The sequence below is a fragment of the Pecten maximus genome, chromosome 2 (genome assembly GCF_902652985.1).
Source record: "Pecten maximus chromosome 2, xPecMax1.1, whole genome shotgun sequence".
In the NCBI taxonomy this organism is placed as follows: Eukaryota; Metazoa; Mollusca; class Bivalvia; order Pectinida; family Pectinidae; genus Pecten; species Pecten maximus.
The window spans coordinates 15,315,728-15,343,415 of record NC_047016.1 but is presented as its reverse complement, the minus strand read 5'-3'; the positions used below and the strand labels follow the sequence as shown (position 1 = coordinate 15,343,415).

At 35.1% G+C, this 27,688-nt stretch overlaps 1 protein-coding gene across 1 annotated transcript; it reads right to left on the bottom strand.

Annotated features, from left to right (window-relative positions):
- Window positions 1-803: 803 nt before the first annotated feature.
- On the bottom strand, window positions 804-27,688 carry LOC117319148. The gene is made up of 10 exons (XM_033873997.1): window positions 27,489-27,688; window positions 26,738-27,002; window positions 24,603-24,707; window positions 8,807-8,897; window positions 8,287-8,378; window positions 7,653-7,812; window positions 3,029-3,177; window positions 2,244-2,474; window positions 1,862-1,897; window positions 804-1,067 (listed from the first exon to the last, which is right to left on the bottom strand). The coding sequence occupies exons 1-10, from the start codon at window positions 27,684-27,686 to the stop codon at window positions 967-969; spliced, it is 1,428 nt and encodes a 475-aa protein (XP_033729888.1). The 5' UTR covers window positions 27,687-27,688; the 3' UTR covers window positions 804-966.

Here is a 27,688-nt window from a genome sequence, read left to right as displayed (position 1 = left end):
TTGAATTAATAACCTCTTTTCATGATTTTTTTTCAGAAAGGTAAGTAAGGATTTTCTTCATAATTCCAACGAAAGAGTCACTAAATATCGCAAATGAAAGAGCTGATTTGCAGTAGTTTCTAAGATGAATAAGGATTACATATATGTAAAACAAGACAATTTAATTATATTTGAGCTGAGTGAAGCAAACATATTTTGTTAATAGAGTATTAAAGGGTTTTGTTGTGTATATTTTGGAGGGTTCGAAGAGCGAATGAAAACCATTAAAAAATCCAATTTAATCAATTAATGAATAGTAATTGTTACGAAAGAATATCAAGTTCGGCACTTTTTTTCTTTAGAATGATAGGAGATTCCACAAACAGAAAACCAATCTGTCATAAAGGTCACGGGTACATTTCGACATCACAATAGAGAATTGGCATAATATGTTATTGTTCACACTTAATACTGTGACCTGATAAGTCGATTTAATATGAAATCCAGAAATGGTGTTTTGCCACATTAGAAATTTATCGAGATATGGTTCCAAAACATATTAGATGCATATCTTACTGCCCTTCATTTCAAATATATTCGAAAAACTGACAATTTTGTAAACATGTACATGTGTAATGTAATAGTTTGTCACTATCTTAACAAAGATGTATAATACTTATAAACATGAAATTTATCAAACATTCTTTATTTTGCCAGGCACTTTTGAAAAATCAATACCTTTTAAAACTATAAGCAAAATTTTGAGTTAAAAATAAAGTAAATCAGTAAGCACTATTACGTAGTATTCATAAAATGAATAGCGATTTACGATAGGGAGAAATCTTTATTTGATTTGTCATTTTCTTAAAAGATTTTGTTTATAGTACTAAGACACTAACATTTATATCATTATGTTGCTAAATAATCACTACAACGTAAACTACATTTTTGTAAATTAATGCACGTGCCTTATCGGTCACACACTATCTAAGCGTAGTCTATAACTCTGCTATCTCGTATATCATTGTAAAGAGATGTCAATCCGTGTATAAGACCCATCATACGTTCGAGCAGCTTCGATTTGAACACTGAAAATAAATAAAATTACCATGAAAACTGTTCAGGACTATATACGGTAAACCAATAGAGACCCCCCGGCTTCATAGAATAACATATTCATTTTCAAAATATTGCCGCTCGTAAGGAGATTCAGCAATAATCAAGAACTAAGTGCATTTTGAGTCTGTTTACGATTGACCAGACCAACGCCATTAATAATTATCGATAAAACATGCGTTTACAATTTGCCCCTTTACACATGTGCATTCAGGATTTAGCCATGGATAAAATGTTGATCATCCACTGATTGGCTTGTAAATTGTGCTGTTCCAAAACAGAAATTATTCAGAGATAATGTTGACATAAATATGGTATGTCTGAATGTTTTGTTCAAAATTACAGTTCATGATAATTAATAGGTGATTTTTTACCTTTGAATTCACCAAATTTCAAAACGTCTACTATGGAAAAAGTTTGAGTTGATGGACCAAACTTTATTTTTGATTAAGTGTTTTATGAGACCCTTAACTTTGTTATAAATCAAAATGGCCAAATTGAATTCAAGGCCAAATTGAATTCAAGATTTTAATTATATACTTCAGAAATTAAGATCGAAATCTATGGGGGAAACAAAACAAATGATTGGTTGGTCCCTATACTTACACATAAGCCAATGTCCCTACTCTTGTACTTACACATTGGTCATTGTCCCCACACTTATACTTAAACATTGGTCAATGTCCATACACTTATACTTAAACATGGGTCAATGTCCCTACACTTATACTTACACATGGGTCAATGCCCCTATACTTATACTTACACTTGGGAGTTGTTGGTGCAGGCGTAGTTGTGGTCACTAGTAAGGACAAAGCAAATATGGTTCTTTACCCGGAAGTACATTTTAAATTGGAAGTTTACTTTCTTAATGCATGGTTAAAATTGTATTTCATTCTGTATAGATATTTTATCGTGGAGGAGGAATACATACAAAAAATAGCAATGTGCTATTAGATTCCTGCCAATCAAAATTTCTTAATCTTCATTGATGTAATTAAAAACATTTTTATTTATTTACCCCTTTTTTTGGAAAAAAAGCAACGAATTTAGCATATAAAAACAGGACTGGATACAAATTATGATTAAAAACCGAGAACTACGTGATGTCAAATTGATGCAAAAAATTACAATGTTCCCTGACTTACCTGTGGTAGTCGCGATTGTTGTGGTGATACAGTCACACATCCGGCAGCCCGCGAAGTCGTACCTGTGTCCCATAGGACAGTGGGTACTAGCACAGACCTGGTCAACATCTTGGCACGTGGGCATGTTCCCGTCCGCAACCTCATACCGTATCACGTAACCCGTCAGCACAAGGAAAGTATCCGATTTGAAAGTTAACTCCAGGTACCTGTCTGACCTACTGGCAGCTCGGACTGAAACATAGGACAATGGTCTTCATACCGAGTGAATTATGAATATTATATCCCTGTTTATAAGATGGAATGCCTTGCTGTGCTGTTTCTATTTACGCTACAATCGAGGAACATGAATCGTCATTAGATGCAAGTGATTGTAGCTAAATGACAAATCTGTATACGAAAATGTGGCAAAAGCATTATTATTAAAATCATTAAACCTCTAGTGTATGTTTTACTGAAACAACCAATATAGTTTGCTTAGACAGAAATTCTTTCATCAAATGCATGGGAGGCTAAGTTTGCATTTCAGTTTGAAATAGTATACATCACTTTGATACGACATTAGAGCTACTATACAAAATCATCTGTCTTGTTTGTTTTTGCGATAATTCACAAATAGAATTTATTTTGAAAGACAAACTGTGTGGAAATGGAATAAGTATTGTAATACATAGGCTGTGCATTCAGATCATATTTAATCACATATACAATATTGCTGAAAATTGTTAAATATGTATATATATTAAACAGCATCCAAATGCCCGATAGTAGTAGTAAGTAAAACGTACAGGTGTATGTCTGGTTGAGTGAGATGTTGTTACTGTCACACAGTCGTGTGTTTTCCAGGCCTTTGACGTTAATGAACGTGAGGTAGTCACAGCGGCATGTCTTGCCGTCATACCCATATTTACAATGGTCTATGTCGAAATGAAGAAACCTGGTAACAAAGTCAATTCATAGGTAAAAATGTAGATAATTGATTCGTTATTTAAGAAACAAACAATTGTATCTTCAAGCAGACCCTCGTTTGTTTGTTTGTTACTGGGTTTATTGCCCCGTGAACAGCCAGTGTCTTTTCGAGGCGGGGTCTCCTTGTAGAAGTTGGTCACTTAAAAGCATACGAGAGACCCATCATATGCCACCGAGAGCAATTAGGGCAATGTATCTTGCTCAAGGGCACCACCATGACAGCACAGACCAGTCCGTTTCACAGCTTTCCGAACAACACAAACTACCACGGGTATGGAGCGTCAAACCACACACCTCCGATCTTCACCTGACTAGACCGATACTCTAAACGACTGAGTCATCGCGACCCCTCCGGACAGCTTAGAGTGCATGATAATATTATATAGATATCAACATGATTTAATACAAACAATCCACAACTTAGTATAAAAATATACGCATTCAGTACATACACCAACAGGAAAATACATACACTATTTTAATATAGTAGAGCATATGTGACCTGTATTCATTTGATATGATACAGTATGTGTGACCTATGTTTATTTTGATACGGTACAGTATGTGTCACCTATGTTTATGTTCATAAGGTAGAGTATGTGTGACCTGTGTTTATGTTCATAAGGTAGAGTATGTGTGACCTGTGTTTATTTTGATATGGTACAGTATGTGTGACCTATGTTTATGTTCATCAGGTAGAGTATGTGTGACCTGTGTTTATTTTGATATGGTACAGTATATGTGACCTGTGTTTATTTTGATATGGTACAGTATGTGTGACCTGTGTTTATTTTGATATGGTACAGTATATGTGACCTGTGTTTATTTTGATATGGTACAGTATATGTGACCTGTGTTTATTTTGATATGGTACAGTATGTGTCACCTATGTTTATTTTATATGTTACAGTATGCGTGACCTGTGTTTATTTTGATATGGTACAGTATATGTGACCTATGTATATTTTGATATGGTTCAGTATGTGTGACCTGTGTTTATTTTGATATGGTAAAGTATATATGACCTGTGTTTATTTTGATATGGTACAGTATATGTGACCTGTGTTTATTTTGATATGGTACAGTATGTGTCACCTATGTTTATTTTGATATGTTACAGTATGCGTGACCTGTGTTTATTTTGATATGGTACAGTATATGTGACCTATGTATATTTTGATATGGTTCAGTATGTGTGACCTGTGTTTATTTTGATATGGTAAAGTATATATGACCTGTGTTTATTTTGATATGGTACAGTATATGTGACCTGTGTTTATTTTGATATGGTACAGTATATGTGACCTGTGTTTATTTTGATATGGTAGAGTATAGGTGACCTGTGTTTATTTTGATATGGTAGAGTAGAAGTGACCTATGTATATTTTGATATGTTACTGTATATGTGACCTATGTATATTTTGATATAATAGAGTATATGTGACCTATGTTTATTTTGATATGGTAGAGTAAATGTGACCTATGTATATTTTGATATGGAAGAGTATATGTGACCTATGTATATTTTGATATGTTACTGTATATGTGACCTATGTATATTTTGATATAATAGAGTATATGTGACCTATGTATATTTTGATATGGTAGAGTATATGTGACCTATGTTTATTTTGATATGGTACAGTATATGTGACCTGTGTTTATTTTGAAATGATACAGTATATGTGACCTATGTATATTTTGATATGGTAGAGTATATGTGACCTGTGTTTATTTTGATATGGTAGAGTATATGTGACCTGTGTTTATTTTGATATGGTAGAGTAGAAGAGACCTATGTATATTTCGATATGGTAGAGTATATGTGACCTGTGTATATTTTGATATGTTACTGTATATGTGACCTATGTATATTTTGATATGGTAGAGTATAGGTGACCTGTGTTTATTTTGATATGGTAGAGTAGAAGTGACCTATGTATATTTTGATATGTTACTGTATATGTGACCTATGTATATTTTGATATAATAGAGTATATGTGACCTATGTTTATTTTGATATGGTAGAGTAAATGTGACCTATGTATATTTTGATATGGAAGAGTATATGTGACCTATGTATATTTTGATATGTTACTGTATATGTGACCTATGTATATTTTGATATAATAGAGTATATGTGACCTATGTATATTTTGATATGGTAGAGTATATGTGACCTATGTATATTTTGATATGGTAGAGTATATGTGACCTATGTATATCTTGATATGGTAGAGTAAATGTGACCTATGTATATTTTGATATGTTACTGTATATGTGACCTATGTATATTTTGATATAATAGAGTATATGTGACCTATGTATATTTTGATATGGTAGAGTAGAAGTGACCTATGTATATTTTGATATGGTAGAGTATATGTGACCTATGTATATCTTGATATGGTAGAGTATATGTGACCTATGTATATTTTGATATGTTACTGTATATGTGACCTATGTATATTTTGATATGGTAGAGTATATTTGACCTATGTATATTTTGATATGGTAGAGTAAATGTGACCTATGTATATTTTGATATAATAGAGTATATGTGACCTATGTATATTTTGATATGATAGAGTATATGTGACCTATATATATTTTGATATGGTAGAGTAGAAGTGACCTATGTATATTTTGATATGGAACAGTATATGTGACCTATGTATATTTTGATATGGAACAGTATATGTGACCTATGTATATTTGATATAATAGAGTATATGTGACCTATGTATATTTTGATATAATAGAGTATATGTGACCTATGTATATTTTGATATGGTAGAGTATATGTGACCTATGTTTATTTTGATATAATAGAGTATATGTGACCTATGTTTATTTTGATATGGTAGAGTATATGTGACTTATGTATATTTTGATATAATAGAGTATATGTGACCTATGTTTATTTTGATATGGAAGAGTATATGTGACCTATGTATATTTTGATATGGTACAGTATATGTGACCTATGTTTATTTTGATATGGAACAGTATATGTGACCTATGTATATTTGATATAATAGAGTATATGTGACCTATGTTTATTTTGATATGGTACAGTATATGTGACCTGTGTATATTTTGATATGATAGAGTATATGTGACCTGTGTTTATTTTGATATGGTAGAGTATATGTGACCTGTGTTTATTTTGATATGGTAGAGTATATGTGACTTATGTATATTTTGATATAATAGAGTATATGTGACCTATGTTTATTTTGATATAATAGAGTATATGTGACCTATGTATATTTTGATATGGTACAGTATATGTGACCTATGTTTATTTTGATATGGTACAGTATATGTGACCTATGTATATTTGATATAATAGAGTATATGTGACCTATGTTTATTTTGATATGGTACAGTATATGTGACCTGTGTATATTTTGATATGGTAGAGTATATGTGACCTGTGTTTATTTTGATATGGTAGAGTATATGTGACCTGTGTTTATTTTGATATGGTACAGTATATGTGACCTGTGTTTATTTTGATATGTTACAGTATGTGTGACCTGTGTTTATTTTGATATGGTACAGTATATGTGACCTGTGTTTATTTTGATATGGTAGAGTATATGTGACCTGTGTTTATTTTGATATGGTAGAGTATATGTGACCTGTGTTTATTTTGATATGGTACAGTATATGTGACCTGTGTTTATTTTGATATGGTAGAGTATATGTGACCTGTGTATATTTTGATATGGTAAAGTATATGTGACCTATGTATATTTTGATATGGTACAGTATATGTGATCTATGTATATTTTGATATAATAGAGTATATGTGACCTATTTTTATTTTGATATGGTACATTATATGTGACCTATGTTTATTTTGATATGGTACAGTATATGTGACCTATGTATATTTGATATAATAAAGTATATGTGACCTATGTTTATTTTGATATGGTACAGTATATGTGACCTATGTTTATTTTGATATGGTACAGTATATGTGACCTGTGTTTATTTTGATATGGTAGAGTATATGTGACCTGTGTTTATTTTGATATGGTAGAGTATATGTGACCTATGTATATTTTGATATGGTACAGTATATGTGACCTATGTTTATTTTGATATGGTAGAGTATATGTGACCTATGTTTATTTTGATATGGTAAAGTATATGTGACCTGTGTATATTTTGATATGTTACAGTATGTGTGACCTGTGTTTATTTTGATATGGTACAGTATATGTGACCTCTGTTTATTTTGATATTTAGAGTATATGTGACCTGTGTTTATTTTGATATGTTACAGTATGTGTGACCTGTGTTTATTTTGATATGGCACAGTATATGTGACCTGTGTTTATTTTGATATGGTAAAGTATATGTGACCTGTGTTTATTTTGATATCTTAACAGTCGTAGCACGTGCAACTTAACAACACGACATACGTACGTAAGTTTCACGTTTTTGTCCTTGAAGATGTGGTCCTGGCCCAGGTCGATCCTGATATCAGTGGTGTAGACTAGAGGATAGCGTCCAGGATAGTGTGCCATGCTGGGTGTCCTGATATACCCCTGGTTAACATACGTCTCATTGTTCTCCATTGGGTAATCTATAGGCAATCATATGTTAGACACATTATTGTGACAAGTGGTGAAAGACGGATACAAATATTACCACACACATCGACGACATCATTCAGTTTTAATAAATTTATTTGTGTTTCATAGGAGGACAATTTATACAACAACATCAGAGTAACGCTTGGAAAGAAGTGACAGCAATTTTGAATTTGGCATGAACAAACTTCCCGAAAAGAACGTTGATTTGATTTTTTTTAACGTCCCTGAAATATGAACTACTGTTACTATTACGGAAAGACGATTTACTGCTTATCTATTAAGGTTGACATTTTATAATCTTCCGTCATTCACGTAACATAAGAACATTTGGAATAACCCTTAAGCAGTAATACAACTAAATGGTAGCTTAGAAATAAGTATTCACTATAATATTTTACGACAGTCTGCGTGTAAATAGCAGAGCAATTTCGGTATCTTGATTTCAACGACAGCTATATCCTTACTTCGGCCAACCACAGTGCCTATAGGAACGGCTTCTGTTGGGAGTGAGGAAGCCTGGCATTCACAGAATGCTGGACAACGGTCATTATAATATCTGTCAAAACACAACGTAAGTAGCAGTAGAAAACACGGAGGAAATCGACCATCAATATCACCAGTATAAACGGGCTTTTCTTATATTTAAAATAACATAGAAATGAACTGACTGGATAGGAAAATAAAATGTTCGAAACAATTAGTGTTTGTATTAATTAATATAATTAAGAAATGGCAAAATGTCCAATGAATTAAGAACATCCTTCATAATACTTAGAGTAGACCAAGCAAATTATATATTCCAAATTATCCCTTTTCAGAAATGCGAAACTAAAGAAATGTGTTGTTTTATTATTATAAAACAAATATCGATTTAACAAAGAAGGTTAGACAATAAATATCAAAATTTTAAATCTTAAGAAGCTTCATGTCGTTAATAAAAAGTACACAAATACATAACGAGATTGTGAACAGCTGACAGCTTACCTGTATGTAGCTGTTTCATCTTGTGGACAGGTAGGACAAACAACAGGCAGGCAAGGTAGTGACGTCGTGGTGGCGATGGAAGTCGTCGTCCCTGGTAACACAATGTCTACACGTAATCTTTCAATATGAGTTAGTAAAATGTGTATCGAATAATGAATAACACGGGATCTACTCATATAATAGTATTGCGGTCCGAGATTTCTTATATTAAATGTACCAATAGGACTAGGGTCTGCGGAATGAAGAGTAAAGAATGAAGTGTAGTAAGGGGCGATAACGGAGTTATCGTTCCTTACGGAACGTAATGTATTACGAGCTAATTCGCCTATTTTGCCGGATATAATAGCGATTTGAGGACAGAAAAATTGGCTCATACAATTCGGTTGATACTTTGAACGATTGTAAAACTCGGCTCGATCTAGGTCTGGATGTATCTGGTATCCCTGTGGGAAATCGTATTTATGAGATATTTTGGGTCAAACATGCCAAAATCGTCATTTTGACCGGTAGCTTCTGTTTAACCGGTCCTTAAAAATCAGCGCTTTAATGAAAAATTCTGAAACTCAAAACATAACAAGAAGAGAGGATTCTAAAGAAAATGGAATCTTTAGTTTTTCTATATCTTTAATAGAACGGCCACAATAGGGTTTTGAAAAAGGGTCGTATTTTATCGAGAGTTGGCGGATGTTACGTCACTGGTGACGTAACCAAGTATGTGTGGAATGTAGTGTATTGAAGGACGGAACGTAATGTACATGCGGCTAATTCAGACCACTTTGCCGGAGCTAACTGAAAAGCGACTCTATACATTTTGATAAAACTTTCCACACTTATAAAACTCTGTGTGATCTACATGTATGTCCAGGCATATCCCGTATATCTGGGAATAATCTAGTTATGGAGATATTTTGGGTACAAACACGCCAAAATCGACACTTTGACTGCTGGTTTCTGCACAACTCTGCCTAGAGAACTCACGCATAAAGCCATCTTATTGAAACTCCACACATCACAAGAACATGTAATTCCGAAGAAAACAGTATCTTTAGTTTTTTCTATATCTATCACAGAACGGTCACAATAGGGTTTTAAACATAGGTACTATGTACCGCGACGTCACACATTCCGGAGAGTCTATTACATGTACGGACGTACGTCACGAGTGACGTTACTAAGTCTGTTCTGCTTGTTTGATTGAACTTATAGCGCTCGATGAGCTGGTTGTATTTTACTGTCACTGCCAATATTTCTAACAATTTTACGATATCAGAGAAAATACGAACGACACAATTCTCTGCACATTTTTTTTTTTTTTTTTTTTTACATATTTTTCACAAATATCTCCATCCAAAAGACAGGATTAATCTTGTTTTATCATATATGGTACATTAAGTTCATTTTTCTGTCTTGTCCGTGATGCAACAGTTTCCGCTAAGGACACACGGGTACGGACGATCGAAAGACAGTAATCCAGACATTTACACTGCACTGGGGATCTCCCGCCAGGGGGAATTCCCGCCTTTTTACACTCAGAATCCAACGCACTAACACATTTCGCAAAGTCTGAAAATTTAAAATCCGGAACCAGCTTAAGTGCAGTTAGGGGCGATAACGAAAATTGTATTTAACACTGGCGTTGACCAGTGTCCATTTAACACTGGTGTTGACCAGTGTCCCTTTAACACTGACGTTGACCAGTGTCCCTTGAACACTGGCGTTGACCAGTGTCCATTTAACACTGGCGTTGACCGGTGTTCATTTAATACTGGCGTTGACCGGTGTCCATTTAATACTGGCGTTGACCGGTGTCCATTTGACACTGGTATGTCTACATCAGTGTAAAATGCACACTGGTTAACGCCAGTACTAAATGGACACTGGTCAACGCCAATGTTAAATGGACACCGGTCGACGCCAGTATTAAATGGAAAGTTATAGAAATATTTGTAATGCTGCCTAGCATAATGCTAGAAGGTCCCAAGCCCTTGTAAAAGCAGAGGGGAAATATTTCGAAATGCCGTATTAAGAAATTCAACAAAATCAGTCTGAAATCAAGTAGTGCTATACACATTCCTATAGTGAAGGGGTTTCACACTTGCTACTGTGTTGCAGGAGACCCAGGTTCGACTCCTGGTGGGAATCAAAGCACGAAAGGTTTTATAGTGTTTTCTATGTTAAAGGCTATTTGATTTAATTGTCAGTCAAATTTATTCAATTTTATGGTTTAATTCTGTCATTGAGTTTCATTAATGAATTTAAATACATATTTTATTCGTTTCTTACTATATTCTATATTCAAGAATGTATAATAAACAAAGCAATGAAATAGACAATAAAAATCTATTTAAAAAACATCCGTCGACGGGAGTCGAACCCCTACTGCGGGTGGGGACACCCTGTTTCACTGTGACGTCACACAACATGGAAATGCACACTGTAATAACTATAGTATTTAATGGACACCGGTCAACGCCAATGTTAAATGGACACTGGTCAACGCCAGTGTTAAACGGACATTGGTCAACGCCAGTATTAAATGGACACTGGTCAACGCCAGTGTTAAACGGACACTGGTCAACGCCAGTATTATGATAATGGACACTGGTCAACGCCAGTATTAAATGGACACCGGTCAACGCCAGTATTAAATGGACACCGGTCAACACCAGTGTTAAATGCACACCAGTCAACGCCAGTGTTAAATCCAGATTTCTTTGAATTTTTTTTTTTTTTTTTTTTATTTATTTTAAATGTTTTTATAAATTTTAAATTCACACCAGTCAACGCCAGTGTTAAATGCACACCAGTCAACGCCAGCGTTAAACACAGATTTATTTGAATTTATTTTAAAATTTTAAAATTTATTTTAAATTTATTTTTGAATTTATTCAAACTTGTAAAGAATGAAGTGTAGTAAGGGGCGATAACGGAGTTATCGTTCCTTACGGAACGTAATGTATTACGAGCTAATTCGCCTATTTTGCCGGATATAATAGCGATTTGAGGACAGAAAAATTGGCTCATACAATTCGGTTGATACTTTGAACGATTGTAAAACTCGGCTCGATCTAGGTCTGGATGTATCTGGTATCCCTGTGGGAAATCGTATTTATGAGATATTTTGGGTCAAACATGCCAAAATCGTCATTTTGACCGGTAGCTTCTGTTTAACCGGTCCTTAAAAATCAGCGCTTTAATGAAAAATTCTGAAACTCAAAACATAACAAGAAGAGAGGATTCTAAAGAAAATGGAATCTTTAGTTTTTCTATATCTTTAATAGAACGGCCACAATAGGGTTTTGAAAAAGGGTCGTATTTTATCGAGAGTTGGCGGATGTTACGTCACCAGTGACGTAACCAAGTATGTGTGGAATGTAGTGTATTGAAGGACGGAACGTAATGTACATGCGGCTAATTCAGACCACTTTGCCGGAGCTAACTGAAAAGCGACTCTATACATTTTGATAAAACTTTCCACACTTATAAAACTCTGTGTGATCTACATGTATGTCCAGGCATATCCCGTATATCTGGGAATAATCTAGTTATGGAGATATTTTGGGTACAAACACGCCAAAATCGACACTTTGACTGCTGGTTTCTGCACAACTCTGCCTAGAGAACTCACGCATAAAGCCATCTTATTGAAACTCCACACATCACAAGAACATGTAATTCCGAAGAAAACAGTATCTTTAGTTTTTTCTATATCTATCACAGAACGGTCACAATAGGGTTTTAAACATAGGTACTATGTACCGCGACGTCACACATTCCGGAGAGTCTATTACATGTACGGACGTACGTCACGAGTGACGTTACTAAGTCTGTTCTGCTTGTTTGATTGAACTTATAGCGCTCGATGAGCTGGTTGTATTTTACTGTCACTGCCAATATTTCTAACAATTTTACGATATCAGAGAAAATACGAACGACACAATTCTCTGCACATTTTTTTTTTTTTTTTTTTTTTACATATTTTTCACAAATATCTCCATCCAAAAGACAGGATTAATCTTGTTTTATCATATATGGTACATTAAGTTCATTTTTCTGTCTTGTCCGTGATGCAACAGTTTCCGCTAAGGACACACGGGTACGGACGATCGAAAGACAGTAATCCAGACATTTACACTGCACTGGGGATCTCCCGCCAGGGGGAATTCCCGCCTTTTTACACTCAGAATCCAACGCACTAACACATTTCGCAAAGTCTGAAAATTTAAAATCCGGAACCAGCTTAAGTGCAGTTAGGGGCGATAACGAAAATTATATTTAACACTGGCGTTGACCAGTGTCCATTTAACACTGGTGTTGACCAGTGTCCCTTTAACACTGACGTTGACCAGTGTCCCTTGAACACTGGCGTTGACCAGTGTCCATTTAACACTGGCGTTGACCGGTGTTCATTTAATACTGGCGTTGACCGGTGTCCATTTAATACTGGCGTTGACCGGTGTCCATTTGACACTGGTATGTCTACATCAGTGTAAAATGCACACTGGTTAACGCCAGTACTAAATGGACACTGGTCAACGCCAATGTTAAATGGACACCGGTCGACGCCAGTATTAAATGGAAAGTTATAGAAATATTTGTAATGCTGCCTAGCATAATGCTAGAAGGTCCCAAGCCCTTGTAAAAGCAGAGGGGAAATATTTCGAAATGCCGTATTAAGAAATTCAACAAAATCAGTCTGAAATCAAGTAGTGCTATACACATTCCTATAGTGAAGGGGTTTCACACTTGCTACTGTGTTGCAGGAGACCCAGGTTCGACTCCTGGTGGGAATCAAAGCACGAAAGGTTTTATAGTGTTTTCTATGTTAAAGGCTATTTGATTTAATTGTCAGTCAAATTTATTCAATTTTATGGTTTAATTCTGTCATTGAGTTTCATTAATGAATTTAAATACATATTTTATTCGTTTCTTACTATATTCTATATTCAAGAATGTATAATAAACAAAGCAATGAAATAGACAATAAAAATCTATTTAAAAAACATCCGTCGACGGGAGTCGAACCCCTACTGCGGGTGGGGACACCCTGTTTCACTGTGACGTCACACAACATGGAAATGCACACTGTAATAACTATAGTATTTAATGGACACCGGTCAACGCCAATGTTAAATGGACACTGGTCAACGCCAGTGTTAAACGGACATTGGTCAACGCCAGTATTAAATGGACACTGGTCAACGCCAGTGTTAAACGGACACTGGTCAACGCCAGTATTATGATAATGGACACTGGTCAACGCCAGTATTAAATGGACACCGGTCAACGCCAGTATTAAATGGACACCGGTCAACACCAGTGTTAAATGCACACCAGTCAACGCCAGTGTTAAATCCAGATTTCTTTGAATTTTTTTTTTTTTTTTTTTTTTTTATTTTAAATGTTTTTATAAATTTTAAATTCACACCAGTCAACGCCAGTGTTAAATGCACACCAGTCAACGCCAGCGTTAAACACAGATTTATTTGAATTTATTTTAAAATTTTAAAATTTATTTTAAATTTATTTTTGAATTTATTCAAACTTGTAAAGAATGAAGTGTAGTAAGGGGCGATAACGGAGTTATCGTTCCTTACGGAACGTAATGTATTACGAGCTAATTCGCCTATTTTGCCGGATATAATAGCGATTTGAGGACAGAAAAATTGGCTCATACAATTCGGTTGATACTTTGAACGATTGTAAAACTCGGCTCGATCTAGGTCTGGATGTATCTGGTATCCCTGTGGGAAATCGTATTTATGAGATATTTTGGGTCAAACATGCCAAAATCGTCATTTTGACCGGTAGCTTCTGTTTAACCGGTCCTTAAAAATCAGCGCTTTAATGAAAAATTCTGAAACTCAAAACATAACAAGAAGAGAGGATTCTAAAGAAAATGGAATCTTTAGTTTTTCTATATCTTTAATAGAACGGCCACAATAGGGTTTTGAAAAAGGGTCGTATTTTATCGAGAGTTGGCGGATGTTACGTCACCAGTGACGTAACCAAGTATGTGTGGAATGTAGTGTATTGAAGGACGGAACGTAATGTACATGCGGCTAATTCAGACCACTTTGCCGGAGCTAACTGAAAAGCGACTCTATACATTTTGATAAAACTTTCCACACTTATAAAACTCTGTGTGATCTACATGTATGTCCAGGCATATCCCGTATATCTGGGAATAATCTAGTTATGGAGATATTTTGGGTACAAACACGCCAAAATCGACACTTTGACTGCTGGTTTCTGCACAACTCTGCCTAGAGAACTCACGCATAAAGCCATCTTATTGAAACTCCACACATCACAAGAACATGTAATTCCGAAGAAAACAGTATCTTTAGTTTTTTCTATATCTATCACAGAACGGTCACAATAGGGTTTTAAACATAGGTACTATGTACCGCGACGTCACACATTCCGGAGAGTCTATTACATGTACGGACGTACGTCACGAGTGACGTTACTAAGTCTGTTCTGCTTGTTTGATTGAACTTATAGCGCTCGATGAGCTGGTTGTATTTTACTGTCACTGCCAATATTTCTAACAATTTTACGATATCAGAGAAAATACGAACGACACAATTCTCTGCAAATTTTTTTTTTTTTTTTTTTTTACATATTTTTCACAAATATCTCCATCCAAAAGACAGGATTAATCTTGTTTTATCATATATGGTACATTAAGTTCATTTTTCTGTCTTGTCCGTGATGCAACAGTTTCCGCTAAGGACACACGGGTACGGACGATCGAAAGACAGTAATCCAGACATTTACACTGCACTGGGGATCTCCCGCCAGGGGGAATTCCCGCCTTTTTACACTCAGAATCCAACGCACTAACACATTTCGCAAAGTCTGAAAATTTAAAATCCGGAACCAGCTTAAGTGCAGTTAGGGGCGATAACGAAAATTATATTTAACACTGGCGTTGACCAGTGTCCATTTAACACTGGTGTTGACCAGTGTCCCTTTAACACTGACGTTGACCAGTGTCCCTTGAACACTGGCGTTGACCAGTGTCCATTTAACACTGGCGTTGACCGGTGTTCATTTAATACTGGCGTTGACCGGTGTCCATTTAATACTGGCGTTGACCGGTGTCCATTTGACACTGGTATGTCTACATCAGTGTAAAATGCACACTGGTTAACGCCAGTACTAAATGGACACTGGTCAACGCCAATGTTAAATGGACACCGGTCGACGCCAGTATTAAATGGAAAGTTATAGAAATATTTGTAATGCTGCCTAGCATAATGCTAGAAGGTCCCAAGCCCTTGTAAAAGCAGAGGGGAAATATTTCGAAATGCCGTATTAAGAAATTCAACAAAATCAGTCTGAAATCAAGTAGTGCTATACACATTCCTATAGTGAAGGGGTTTCACACTTGCTACTGTGTTGCAGGAGACCCAGGTTCGACTCCTGGTGGGAATCAAAGCACGAAAGGTTTTATAGTGTTTTCTATGTTAAAGGCTATTTGATTTAATTGTCAGTCAAATTTATTCAATTTTATGGTTTAATTCTGTCATTGAGTTTCATTAATGAATTTAAATACATATTTTATTCGTTTCTTACTATATTCTATATTCAAGAATGTATAATAAACAAAGCAATGAAATAGACAATAAAAATCTATTTAAAAAACATCCGTCGACGGGAGTCGAACCCCTACTGCGGGTGGGGACACCCTGTTTCACTGTGACGTCACACAACATGGAAATGCACACTGTAATAACTATAGTATTTAATGGACACCGGTCAACGCCAATGTTAAATGGACACTGGTCAACGCCAGTGTTAAACGGACATTGGTCAACGCCAGTATTAAATGGACACTGGTCAACGCCAGTGTTAAACGGACACTGGTCAACGCCAGTATTATGATAATGGACACTGGTCAACGCCAGTATTAAATGGACACCGGTCAACGCCAGTATTAAATGGACACCGGTCAACACCAGTGTTAAATGCACACCAGTCAACGCCAGTGTTAAATCCAGATTTCTTTGAATTTTTTTTTTTTTTTTTTTTATTTATTTTAAATGTTTTTATAAATTTTAAATTCACACCAGTCAACGCCAGTGTTAAATGCACACCAGTCAACGCCAGCGTTAAACACAGATTTATTTGAATTTATTTTAAAATTTTAAAATTTATTTTAAATTTATTTTTGAATTTATTCAAACTTGTAAAGAATGAAGTGTAGTAAGGGGCGATAACGGAGTTATCGTTCCTTACGGAACGTAATGTATTACGAGCTAATTCGCCTATTTTGCCGGATATAATAGCGATTTGAGGACAGAAAAATTGGCTCATACAATTCGGTTGATACTTTGAACGATTGTAAAACTCGGCTCGATCTAGGTCTGGATGTATCTGGTATCCCTGTGGGAAATCGTATTTATGAGATATTTTGGGTCAAACATGCCAAAATCGTCATTTTGACCGGTAGCTTCTGTTTAACCGGTCCTTAAAAATCAGCGCTTTAATGAAAAATTCTGAAACTCAAAACATAACAAGAAGAGAGGATTCTAAAGAAAATGGAATCTTTAGTTTTTCTATATCTTTAATAGAACGGCCACAATAGGGTTTTGAAAAAGGGTCGTATTTTATCGAGAGTTGGCGGATGTTACGTCACCAGTGACGTAACCAAGTATGTGTGGAATGTAGTGTATTGAAGGACGGAACGTAATGTACATGCGGCTAATTCAGACCACTTTGCCGGAGCTAACTGAAAAGCGACTCTATACATTTTGATAAAACTTTCCACACTTATAAAACTCTGTGTGATCTACATGTATGTCCAGGCATATCCCGTATATCTGGGAATAATCTAGTTATGGAGATATTTTGGGTACAAACACGCCAAAATCGACACTTTGACTGCTGGTTTCTGCACAACTCTGCCTAGAGAACTCACGCATAAAGCCATCTTATTGAAACTCCACACATCACAAGAACATGTAATTCCGAAGAAAACAGTATCTTTAGTTTTTTCTATATCTATCACAGAACGGTCACAATAGGGTTTTAAACATAGGTACTATGTACCGCGACGTCACACATTCCGGAGAGTCTATTACATGTACGGACGTACGTCACGAGTGACGTTACTAAGTCTGTTCTGCTTGTTTGATTGAACTTATAGCGCTCGATGAGCTGGTTGTATTTTACTGTCACTGCCAATATTTCTAACAATTTTACGATATCAGAGAAAATACGAACGACACAATTCTCTGCACATTTTTTTTTTTTTTTTTTTTTTACATATTTTTCACAAATATCTCCATCCAAAAGACAGGATTAATCTTGTTTTATCATATATGGTACATTAAGTTCATTTTTCTGTCTTGTCCGTGATGCAACAGTTTCCGCTAAGGACACACGGGTACGGACGATCGAAAGACAGTAATCCAGACATTTACACTGCACTGGGGATCTCCCGCCAGGGGGAATTCCCGCCTTTTTACACTCAGAATCCAACGCACTAACACATTTCGCAAAGTCTGAAAATTTAAAATCCGGAACCAGCTTAAGTGCAGTTAGGGGCGATAACGAAAATTATATTTAACACTGGCGTTGACCAGTGTCCATTTAACACTGGTGTTGACCAGTGTCCCTTTAACACTGACGTTGACCAGTGTCCCTTGAACACTGGCGTTGACCAGTGTCCATTTAACACTGGCGTTGACCGGTGTTCATTTAATAAAGAATGAAGTGTAGTGAGGGGCGATAACTCATTAGAGTTATCGTTCCTTACGGAACGTAATGATAATACGAGCTAATTCGCCTATTTTGCCGGATATAATAGCGATTTGAGGACAGAAAAATTGGCACATACAATTCGGTTGATACTTTGAGCCATTGTAAAACTCGACTCGATCTAGGTCTGGGTGTATCTGGTATCCCCGTGGAAAATCGTTTTTGTGAGATATTTTGGGTCAAACATGCCAAAATCGACATTTTGACCAAGAGGTTCTGTTTAAATCGCCCTCAAAATTCAGAAAAAAATCCATATATATATACAATGCTCATACAAAGAGATAAATGTTTCCTGAAGAAAACTGTCTGTTTAGTTTTTCGATATCTTCAGCAGAACGATTACAAGATTGTTTTGAAAATGGCCTATTTTTTCGACCTACTCAGTATTTTTCCACTCGACTGGGGTATTTACCTATAAATAGGCTGCCAGTTTTGATGACGCTAGACCGGCGTTTCCTTTCCGTTTAGCACGGTTGGAACAGATAGACCGGGTCGGCGTACACAGTTATAAGCATTAAAATCATTACGAATCAACTGGTTTTATATTTGTTTATATTTGTTTTGCGCAAATCATCTTGATGATATCTTTTAAAGCCTGCATTAACATCAACAGGTCCGTTAAAATTGACGTATGAAGTTTATATGTATTAGAAATTTTTAACACACTTGGAATGGTCGGCTTGACCGCATATATAAAGGACGACTATAGAAATAAAGCCATCCTGAACTAATCGGGTATTATCTCTGAAATGATTCCCCGAGGAGTTCCGGATGGAACAACACCGGGGACTTCACGCCGCTTACACGTTCAATTCCAGGCTTTAGCTGCAGTCTAAGTGAGTTGTATTACATTTTCCCGTCAGGACCAGGACTTTTTGATATTCTATCATATTAAATGTGACATTGGAGGTTATAGTTGTTCTACTATGACCATATTTGTTGCTTTCCAGGATCAGTATTCGTCAACCCAGACCAGCGTTCCATAACAAATCTAAACTCGTACTTAGTCGTAGGCTTCCGTTCCAGTACTGGCAGCAGGCCTAGTGTAAAAGCTACGTGTTCATTTACGTTTTAGAGACAAGCGACGTTTAAATATGTAATTATTTAATTTCTTTATTGTTTGTTTGTTTAATGAAATTACTGTGTCGTTAGTTGATGCTTTGATGTCTTGATCAGCTGATGTTTGTTTATGTTGAGGAGCCACGACGTTTCGAGAATCATATCTCATACATATTAGCTTACAATGACACGAACTTTCAAGAAACTACTATACATATACTTCAGTACACCCTAGCAGTATACTGAACAATTCTTTTTTAATAATAGATTTTTTTTCCAAATTTTTAATGAAATAGTAATGCTTTAAATTTTGAAGTCTTTGACCTGTCCTTTATTGAGATGGTTCTTAGGACAGTGACAAATTATAACATCTTTTGCATTAATACATAATGAAATAAATTTCCAAATATATTTAAACCCTTCACTTTTATGCACCAAAGAAAACAACATGCAAAAAAGCTGTTCTGACAATTTGAAGCTAAAATATTGTCAATTTTTATGTCACATTAAGTAAAATTCAGTTGTTTTTGGTGTATAGAAAGATGTCATGCATCTTTTATCGTTTGAAATTAAGTTAATTTCAACTTATTACAAAAAAAGTATAAGATGGGAAATTATTTGACAAAATCAAAGAGTTACCTAGGTTTTAGCTATAACAATTTTACAAAATAGTTGACTTTGAAATTTCATGAATTAGTAAATTTTCAAGTATCTATAAGTTGCTTTATCATCACTTCCATAATTGACATATTCAACATATTTCAACCCTTTGCTTACATGTGCCAAAGAAACCATGTGCGAGAAACCTGTTCACACAAAATTTTACTAAAATTATGTCAACTGTTATATCACATTATATATAGTTAATTAACTAATTTAAGGTGTGGAACCATGTTATATTTTTGTTTTATCTTTTAAATTTTTAATCAGTTATTAAATAATTACCAATATTTTGTTATCACTATTTTGTAAGATAGTTATTCTTCAAAATGTCATCTGCCCACAGGTAGCAATTGGTAAATTTTGAAATATCTTTGCTTTAATACCATACCAACATATTTCAACTTTTCACTTACATATACCAAAGAAAACAATGTGCAAGAAACCAATTCTGACCAATTTTTACTTAAGTTTTTTGAACTATCATGTATTTATTGTGTCGCACAAAGTTAAATTCAATGTTGGAGAACCATGTAGTTGTTTTTTTTATCTTTTGAATTTAAAGTTTACTTATCTAAAGGTATATTATAGAAAATTATTCGATATATTCAAACAATGACCATGATTTTATGATAACAATTCTACAAAATAGTCTTCTTCATAATGTCATCTTCACTGTCAGAAATATTTAACAAATCACTACAGGACGGTAAATTACCAGAAGCTTGGAAAGAGGCAAACATTACTGCTATTTTCAAAAAGGGCTCAAAATCAGAGGCAGGGAACTACAGACCAGTCAGTTTAACCAGCATAGTAGGAAAAACATTGGAAAAATTAGTAAGGGATAGCATAGTCAATCATATGAACATAAATAATCTACTCAGCAATAAACAATTTGGCTTTGTCTCCGGGAGATCTACACAACTTCAACTACTAATGGTTTTGGAAGAATGGACAGAAATAATTGATAATGGCGGTCAGCTGGATGTTGTATACATGGACTTCATGAAAGCCTTCGACAAAGTCCCACATCGTCGATTACTCGAGAAAATTAAAGGATACGGAATTAGTGATCAGGTCACTAACTGGATAAAAGACTTCCTCAGCAACAGATGTCAAAGAGTACTAGTAAATGGAGAATCCTCAAAAACGTACCCCGTAGTAAGCGGTATACCCCAAGGAAGCGTGCTTGGACCAATCTTGTTTGTAATATATATTAATGATTTACCTGAAATTCCCAAATCAAATTCCCCACTTTTTGCGGATGATACAAAACTATACCGAGAAATCAGAAATAATAACGATAAAGACATTCTGCAAAATGATCTCAGCAAACTTGAACAATGGTCTGCAAAATGGCTACTAAAATTCCACCCAAACAAATGCAAAGTGCTCTCAATTAACTCCAAAGAGAAAAGATTATATTACATGTCAGGAACAACGGGTGAAAAATTAGAACTAGAAAGTATAACATCTGAAAAGGACATTGGAGTGACAGTAGATGAAAATTTAAATTTTAGAACCCATATCCAGTTGGGAGTGAATAAAGCAAATAGTATTCTAGGACTAATTAGAAGAACGTTCACATATTTAGACGAAAAGATGTTCAAACTATTATTTAAGGCACTAGTAAGACCCCATCTTGAATACGCCTCAAGCGTATGGAGTCCCTATAAGACGAGGGACATCGATTTGATAGAGAACGTCCAGAGGAGGGCCACAAAACTCATACCTGGTTTTAAAAACTTGTCGTACCCGGAACGCTTGCAGAGACTCAAACTGCCAACCTTAGAACACCGAAGGAATAGAGGTGACCTAATCAACGTCTTTAAAATCGTGAAGAATATTTATGACGAGCGAGTCACAACAAATATGTTCCAAATGGACACCACCAGCAGGACAAGGGGACACTCGCACAAAATATTCAAAAAACGATGTAACCTAGACATAAGAAAAAACTTTTTCAGCTTCAGGGTAGTAGATGTTTGGAACAATTTGCCACAACATGTTATAGATGCCGAGGAGGTTAAACAGTTTGAAATTGCACTGGACAATCACTGGGATAATACCAACAAATAACTTGTGTATATATATGAAAAAGGACAAATTAACTCATTGCACACCAGATGTATATCACATTGTAAACATTGTAATATCAATTGATATGGACATAGAGGCTTACAGCCTGCGTCCATTATTTATCGTATTAAATCGTATTAAATTCACACAGGTAAAATACAGTAACACAGGGACTAGGGTACATGTAAATAGTGTATATTTTTCTTTTTTAGGCCAACACCACTATATATGTATGCAAATATTTACATTAGGAAGCTTAAGGGTGTTCTAAATAGTTGGCCAAAGACCGCAGTTAATTTCCCTCTATTTTGTACTGAAGAAACAAATTCAGAATTTTGAAACTTTACATGGAATCTGGTTTTAATTTCACATTTTAGAACTATTCTCTTAATATCAAACTATTTTGATATTGGGATAACACCATTTTCTTTAATTTTCACATCTTTTACAATTGCAACTGTGACAAATAAGAATTAAAAAGTTTTAAACAGTTACTGTAAACGAGGCCTTAGACCGCAAGTAATTACCCTCTATGTTCTACTTTAAAAAAAACTTCATTAAAATGTTTTTGAGACTTTGCATAAAATATGGTTTTCATTTCATTTTGTAAAACTATTCTCTCAATTTCAAGGCATTTATATATTAAGAAACACATTTTCCATAATTTTCACTTCTTTGGTATTATTGCCACTGTAAGAAAGTTTATTAATTATTTATTATTGAGGGGCCGAGTTGGCCGAGTGGTTAAGGTGTCGCAACACTTTATCACTAGCCCTCCATCTCTGGGTTGCTAGTTCGAAACCTATGAGGGGAAGTTAACTGGTACTGACTGTAGGCTGGTAGTGTTTCTCCCGGTACTCCCGCTTTCCTCCACCTCTAAACCTGGGACGTCCTTAAATGACCTTGGCTGTTAATAGGACGTTAAACCAAATACACCAAGTTTGTTAATATTATATTTATAGAAAAAGTATAGAAAAGTTTGAACAGTTATCCTGCAGAAGAAAAGGGAAGCTGACAATCAGGCCGGTATGTGCTGTTGTAGTTGTGTCTTTGGGCAAGACCACTTTACCCTTATTGATCTGGATGATTTTTAGCTCAAATGATGCATGACATTTTTAAAACTTAGAATACTGCAAGTGCATTTGTTCCTGAGCTGAACTTAGTTTGGTTTGTCTGCTGGTTTTATCACCACACATGTATGGTTCAGTCATGCAAGATCATTTTGAGACTTGGTCTCCTTGTAGTAGTTGGTGACTACCTCATTGAACAACACACTAGAACCCTGATTTTGAAATCATATTATATAATATGCATGACATTTCTTAATCTTTGATTGCATATGTCACTATTTATGGATTAGAATACTGCAAGTACATATGTTACTAAGCTGAACATAGGTTTGTTTGCTTGTTTGTTTTATCACCACGGTTCAGTCAGAATCATTTTGAGGCTGGGTCTCCTTGTGGTAGTTGGTGACTACCTCATTAACAACAGACAAAAGGCCCTGAACTTATGCTTGGATAGATGCCAATATTGATGTCTCATAATCAATTAAAGTGTCATATTCTAGAAAACTGTAGAATTTTGAGAATAATTATTATATAGGAGGTACCAGTGATATATCACTGTATCAGAGGTATATATTGGTATAAGAGGTGACTACCTCATTGAACAACACATCAGAGACCCTGAACTTATGCTTGGATAGATGCGAATTGATGTCTCATAATCAATTAAAGTGTCATATTCCAAAAAACTGTAGAATGTGTGAGAATTATTGCACTGGTAACCCCCATAACTTTCAATTTCCTCAGGCCAGTATGAATTTTTAAACTTAGATAAATGTCGCGTGTGTCAATTAAGTGCAAATGAGGAAATTCAGTGGAAGTGAGGAAAATCGGTGCAAGTGAAGGTATAAATGCTAAAGGAAGGGAATTTATTTGTATTTATCTGTCTTTCATGCTCAAATAGATTTATCGCCCCTCACTACACTTCATTCTTTCTGTGACACTCCTTTAGGTGTCACCCCACTAGTATGTACAAATATATACTAGTAACAATCGTTCTATTGGTATGTAAATGAAAATAGCATTTCTTAGCGCGAGTTTCACCAAATTTCTATAAGAAATGTTTTAAGACCTGATCTATTTTTATCATCCGTTGTCCTTGAAATGGATAAATAATAACAATTTAGGTAATAATAAGTCAATAAAAACAAAATACCTACGATGATGTACGACAAAGATGTTATATTTGGCGAAAAATCCCGACTTCACGTTGGAGTTGGAATCAGATATAAATCTGACAGCAATGGACTCAGTACCGTCTCCAACTGGAACATCAATCATATTACCCATCATGCCTCACCATTCCGCCAATGTCTCGCTATTTGTTTTGTATATATTTTCATATAAATATGCATGTCCATGATACAGTAAAATACAATTGTAACCAACATATAAAACATTGAAATACGAACCCCGGTTTAACTCTAACAGTAATAACAGTAATATCTACATTGTATATCCAGTGATTAATTGGTAAAACAAATCCACTTTAAAGAGGACCTGTGGGGTGACCTAATTTCTACAAAAGAGCACATTTATTCAGTGGGACCCACTAAAACATTCAATCGGCATTCCTGATTTGGTAAATAGCATATCATATGTTGTCAGAATCATATGATATTTTAGTTTGCTGACTATCAAAACTTACTAAGTGTGCGTTTTCAACAAATCTTTGGCATACCATAAAAATCATCTGTCGGTAGCCACCTACAACCCAGTAGATATGAGGACTATTGGGTACAGATGACGTTGATTCTCTGACTGACTATAATTTGTAGTTGTTTCTGGTTTAGTTTAATGCTTGTGGTACAAATCAAGCTGTGAAAATGTTTGAATTCTACGACAGATGATGACATGGAATAAATTTGACATATCAAACAGCATAGCAAATATTGAAAATCTAAACCAAATATCTGTTTTAAAATGTACCTAGCAATGTATTGGACAATAGAAAGTAAGCCGGAGGATGTAAAGGCATTCATTAGCACTGATAATTCTGGCCAATGGATGACGTTCAAGTTTGGAAGAAAGAACGAGAGACTTTCTTTATAACATTAATATTGTATATTCTGAAAATTTCAGTGAATCTCAAAATCCCATCCCACAGAATCCCCTAGCTGCATCAGTTGTTCCATTGAGTGTTGAATACTGATAATATCCTAAAACAATATCCCAAGAACTATCGCCCTAATCCTTTGCTTTTTCAAGACACAACGGGGAAACATCATATATGTCTATATAACGGACTTGGATTGTTTAGAAATGGCAGAAAATAATCTGACAGTTGACAACATCTTAATTCCTTTAAGCAATGCATGTACACGCTATCAAAATAGTTGGTGAATACAGTGCATTCTCCTGACAACATAGGTATTATATGTCTATAGCGTATTCAACATTATCAACACAGTACAGAGATATCATGTTCGCTTTATAAAGTATAGTGCTGTTATATCTGTAAAACATGTTAAGTGTGATTATTAACCGATTTTGGATATGTTCCGATTATCTACACCGGACTCAACTTTGTTGCAAACCTAAATAATCTTAATGTTACGATAAGTTTAGAAGTTATGTTAAATGGAAACTCACAACTTTCCGTTGACCTTAATAAAAATATCTTTAGATTTGTGCAATGTTTTATCAAATCCAGTAATAGGTTTTGAATTTTGTAATTGGATCAGTTTATTTGGTAAACCGTATATCATATAATTTTTGTCATCATGCATGCAAATGTAACTATGCCTGGTAATACAATGTATATATGTTGGGAGAAGGCGTTGATAAGTTGTTGTAACTTGTGCCTAATCCCGTGTCTATGTTTTGACAATAAATATGTTTAAACTAAAACCGGACTCAATATTACTTAAATATAGTAGTAAACTATGGATGTATGTGACGTTACTTAAATCGATTATCAGAACTATATATAGCCAGGAGTTCCTGTTTGGCAATGTCGATCCATTCCGTTTGTCATTAAAGTATTCTCAGTGAACACTAAACTACATATTCTGGAAAAATACTCCATCTCTTTTACAAATTCTTTAGGTGAAAACCTTTTTGTGACCATCAAATTTAGAAAGCTATGGGAGGTTTTCTTTGTTTGAACTTTCATTCCGCTTTCTGACTGATAAAAGATTGTTTGAAAAGATCAACGATGGCCAGCTACCATTACCAATACTTCGGGTGGCGGCTTTTACATGGTCAGCATGTGATTATTTAAACTGTATTGATACACGTAATCTGTTTGTCAATTTACACGAAAGCGTCGTACGGTACATACTATAAGGATTACCTTGCACGAGTCCATCACCATTAGGTAGGATGCTTCCACAAAAAGTCTGAGTAATCACTCCGCCCCTGAGAATCTCCAAACGGTCACACGAACAGGAAGTACACTGTTCCATCTCAAAAAACGAAAATTGTAACGAAATGGACACGACGTCTCCGTGACTCTGGCTTACATTCCAAATGGAGTAGGTTTTGGTGACGTTAGGCGGATACAGGTTCGGATAATTGGGCGACATGATGACACTATTCCCGTACACTGGAACCGGAATCTATTAAAACAAACAACAATTACTAGGTGGTCCTTAGTTACCGATGTGTTTCAGGTTTCCTGTGGGGTGGCGAGGTTGTTGGTTCGTATGCTGAGACGTGTCACACAGGAAAATGTGGGAATAAACATATTCTAAAGCTCGTTCTCAAACAGCTTTTTAGAGAGGAGAGTGTTTCATATTTTATCAATTAACATCTCATACTAACTTTTCGCAGTTTTTCGGTCACACATACATTAAAACAAGAGCAAAACAATTAATCAAATTAGCAAGTTTTGATATTATTTAAAGCATAAATAGTTTTACTGTATATCAAATAGTTCAATATAGAATATAATTGAGGGGGAAATTCACTTAGCCGTTTTTTAAAGTAAAATTGTTATATTTTTATTCATTTTTGTTTTCGGACATTTGTTGTTTATTTTACTGCATTAAAAATTCATGCTCAGATTTGAGGAATAGCTTAAATAAATACCAGTAATTACTTACCAGTAGAAACACACAAATCAAAACGAAAATTGCCATGCTGATGTCCGTGGCTTCTATCCTGGTATAGCTGGGACCCCGAGATAACCCCGGACAGACAGCTTGAGTTGCCCGGAGAATCAGGAATATACACGTACTAAGGGTTACTATCTCGCTGATTAAATATACCCTGTCAAAAACAACCATCGGAGAATAATTCATAC

Coding starts and splice junctions, on each gene's coding strand:
- LOC117319148 (XM_033873997.1), bottom strand. CDS start 27,686: ATGAATTATTCTCCGATGGTTGTTTTTGACAGGGTATATTTAATCAGC. Junction 27,003..27,488: donor TGATTTGTGTGTTTCTACTG/GTAAGTAATTAC, acceptor TTGTTTTAATAG/ATTCCGGTTCCAGTGTACGG. Junction 7,813..8,286: donor AGGCACTGTGGTTGGCCGAA/GTAAGGATATAG, acceptor GATTGCCTATAG/ATTACCCAATGGAGAACAAT.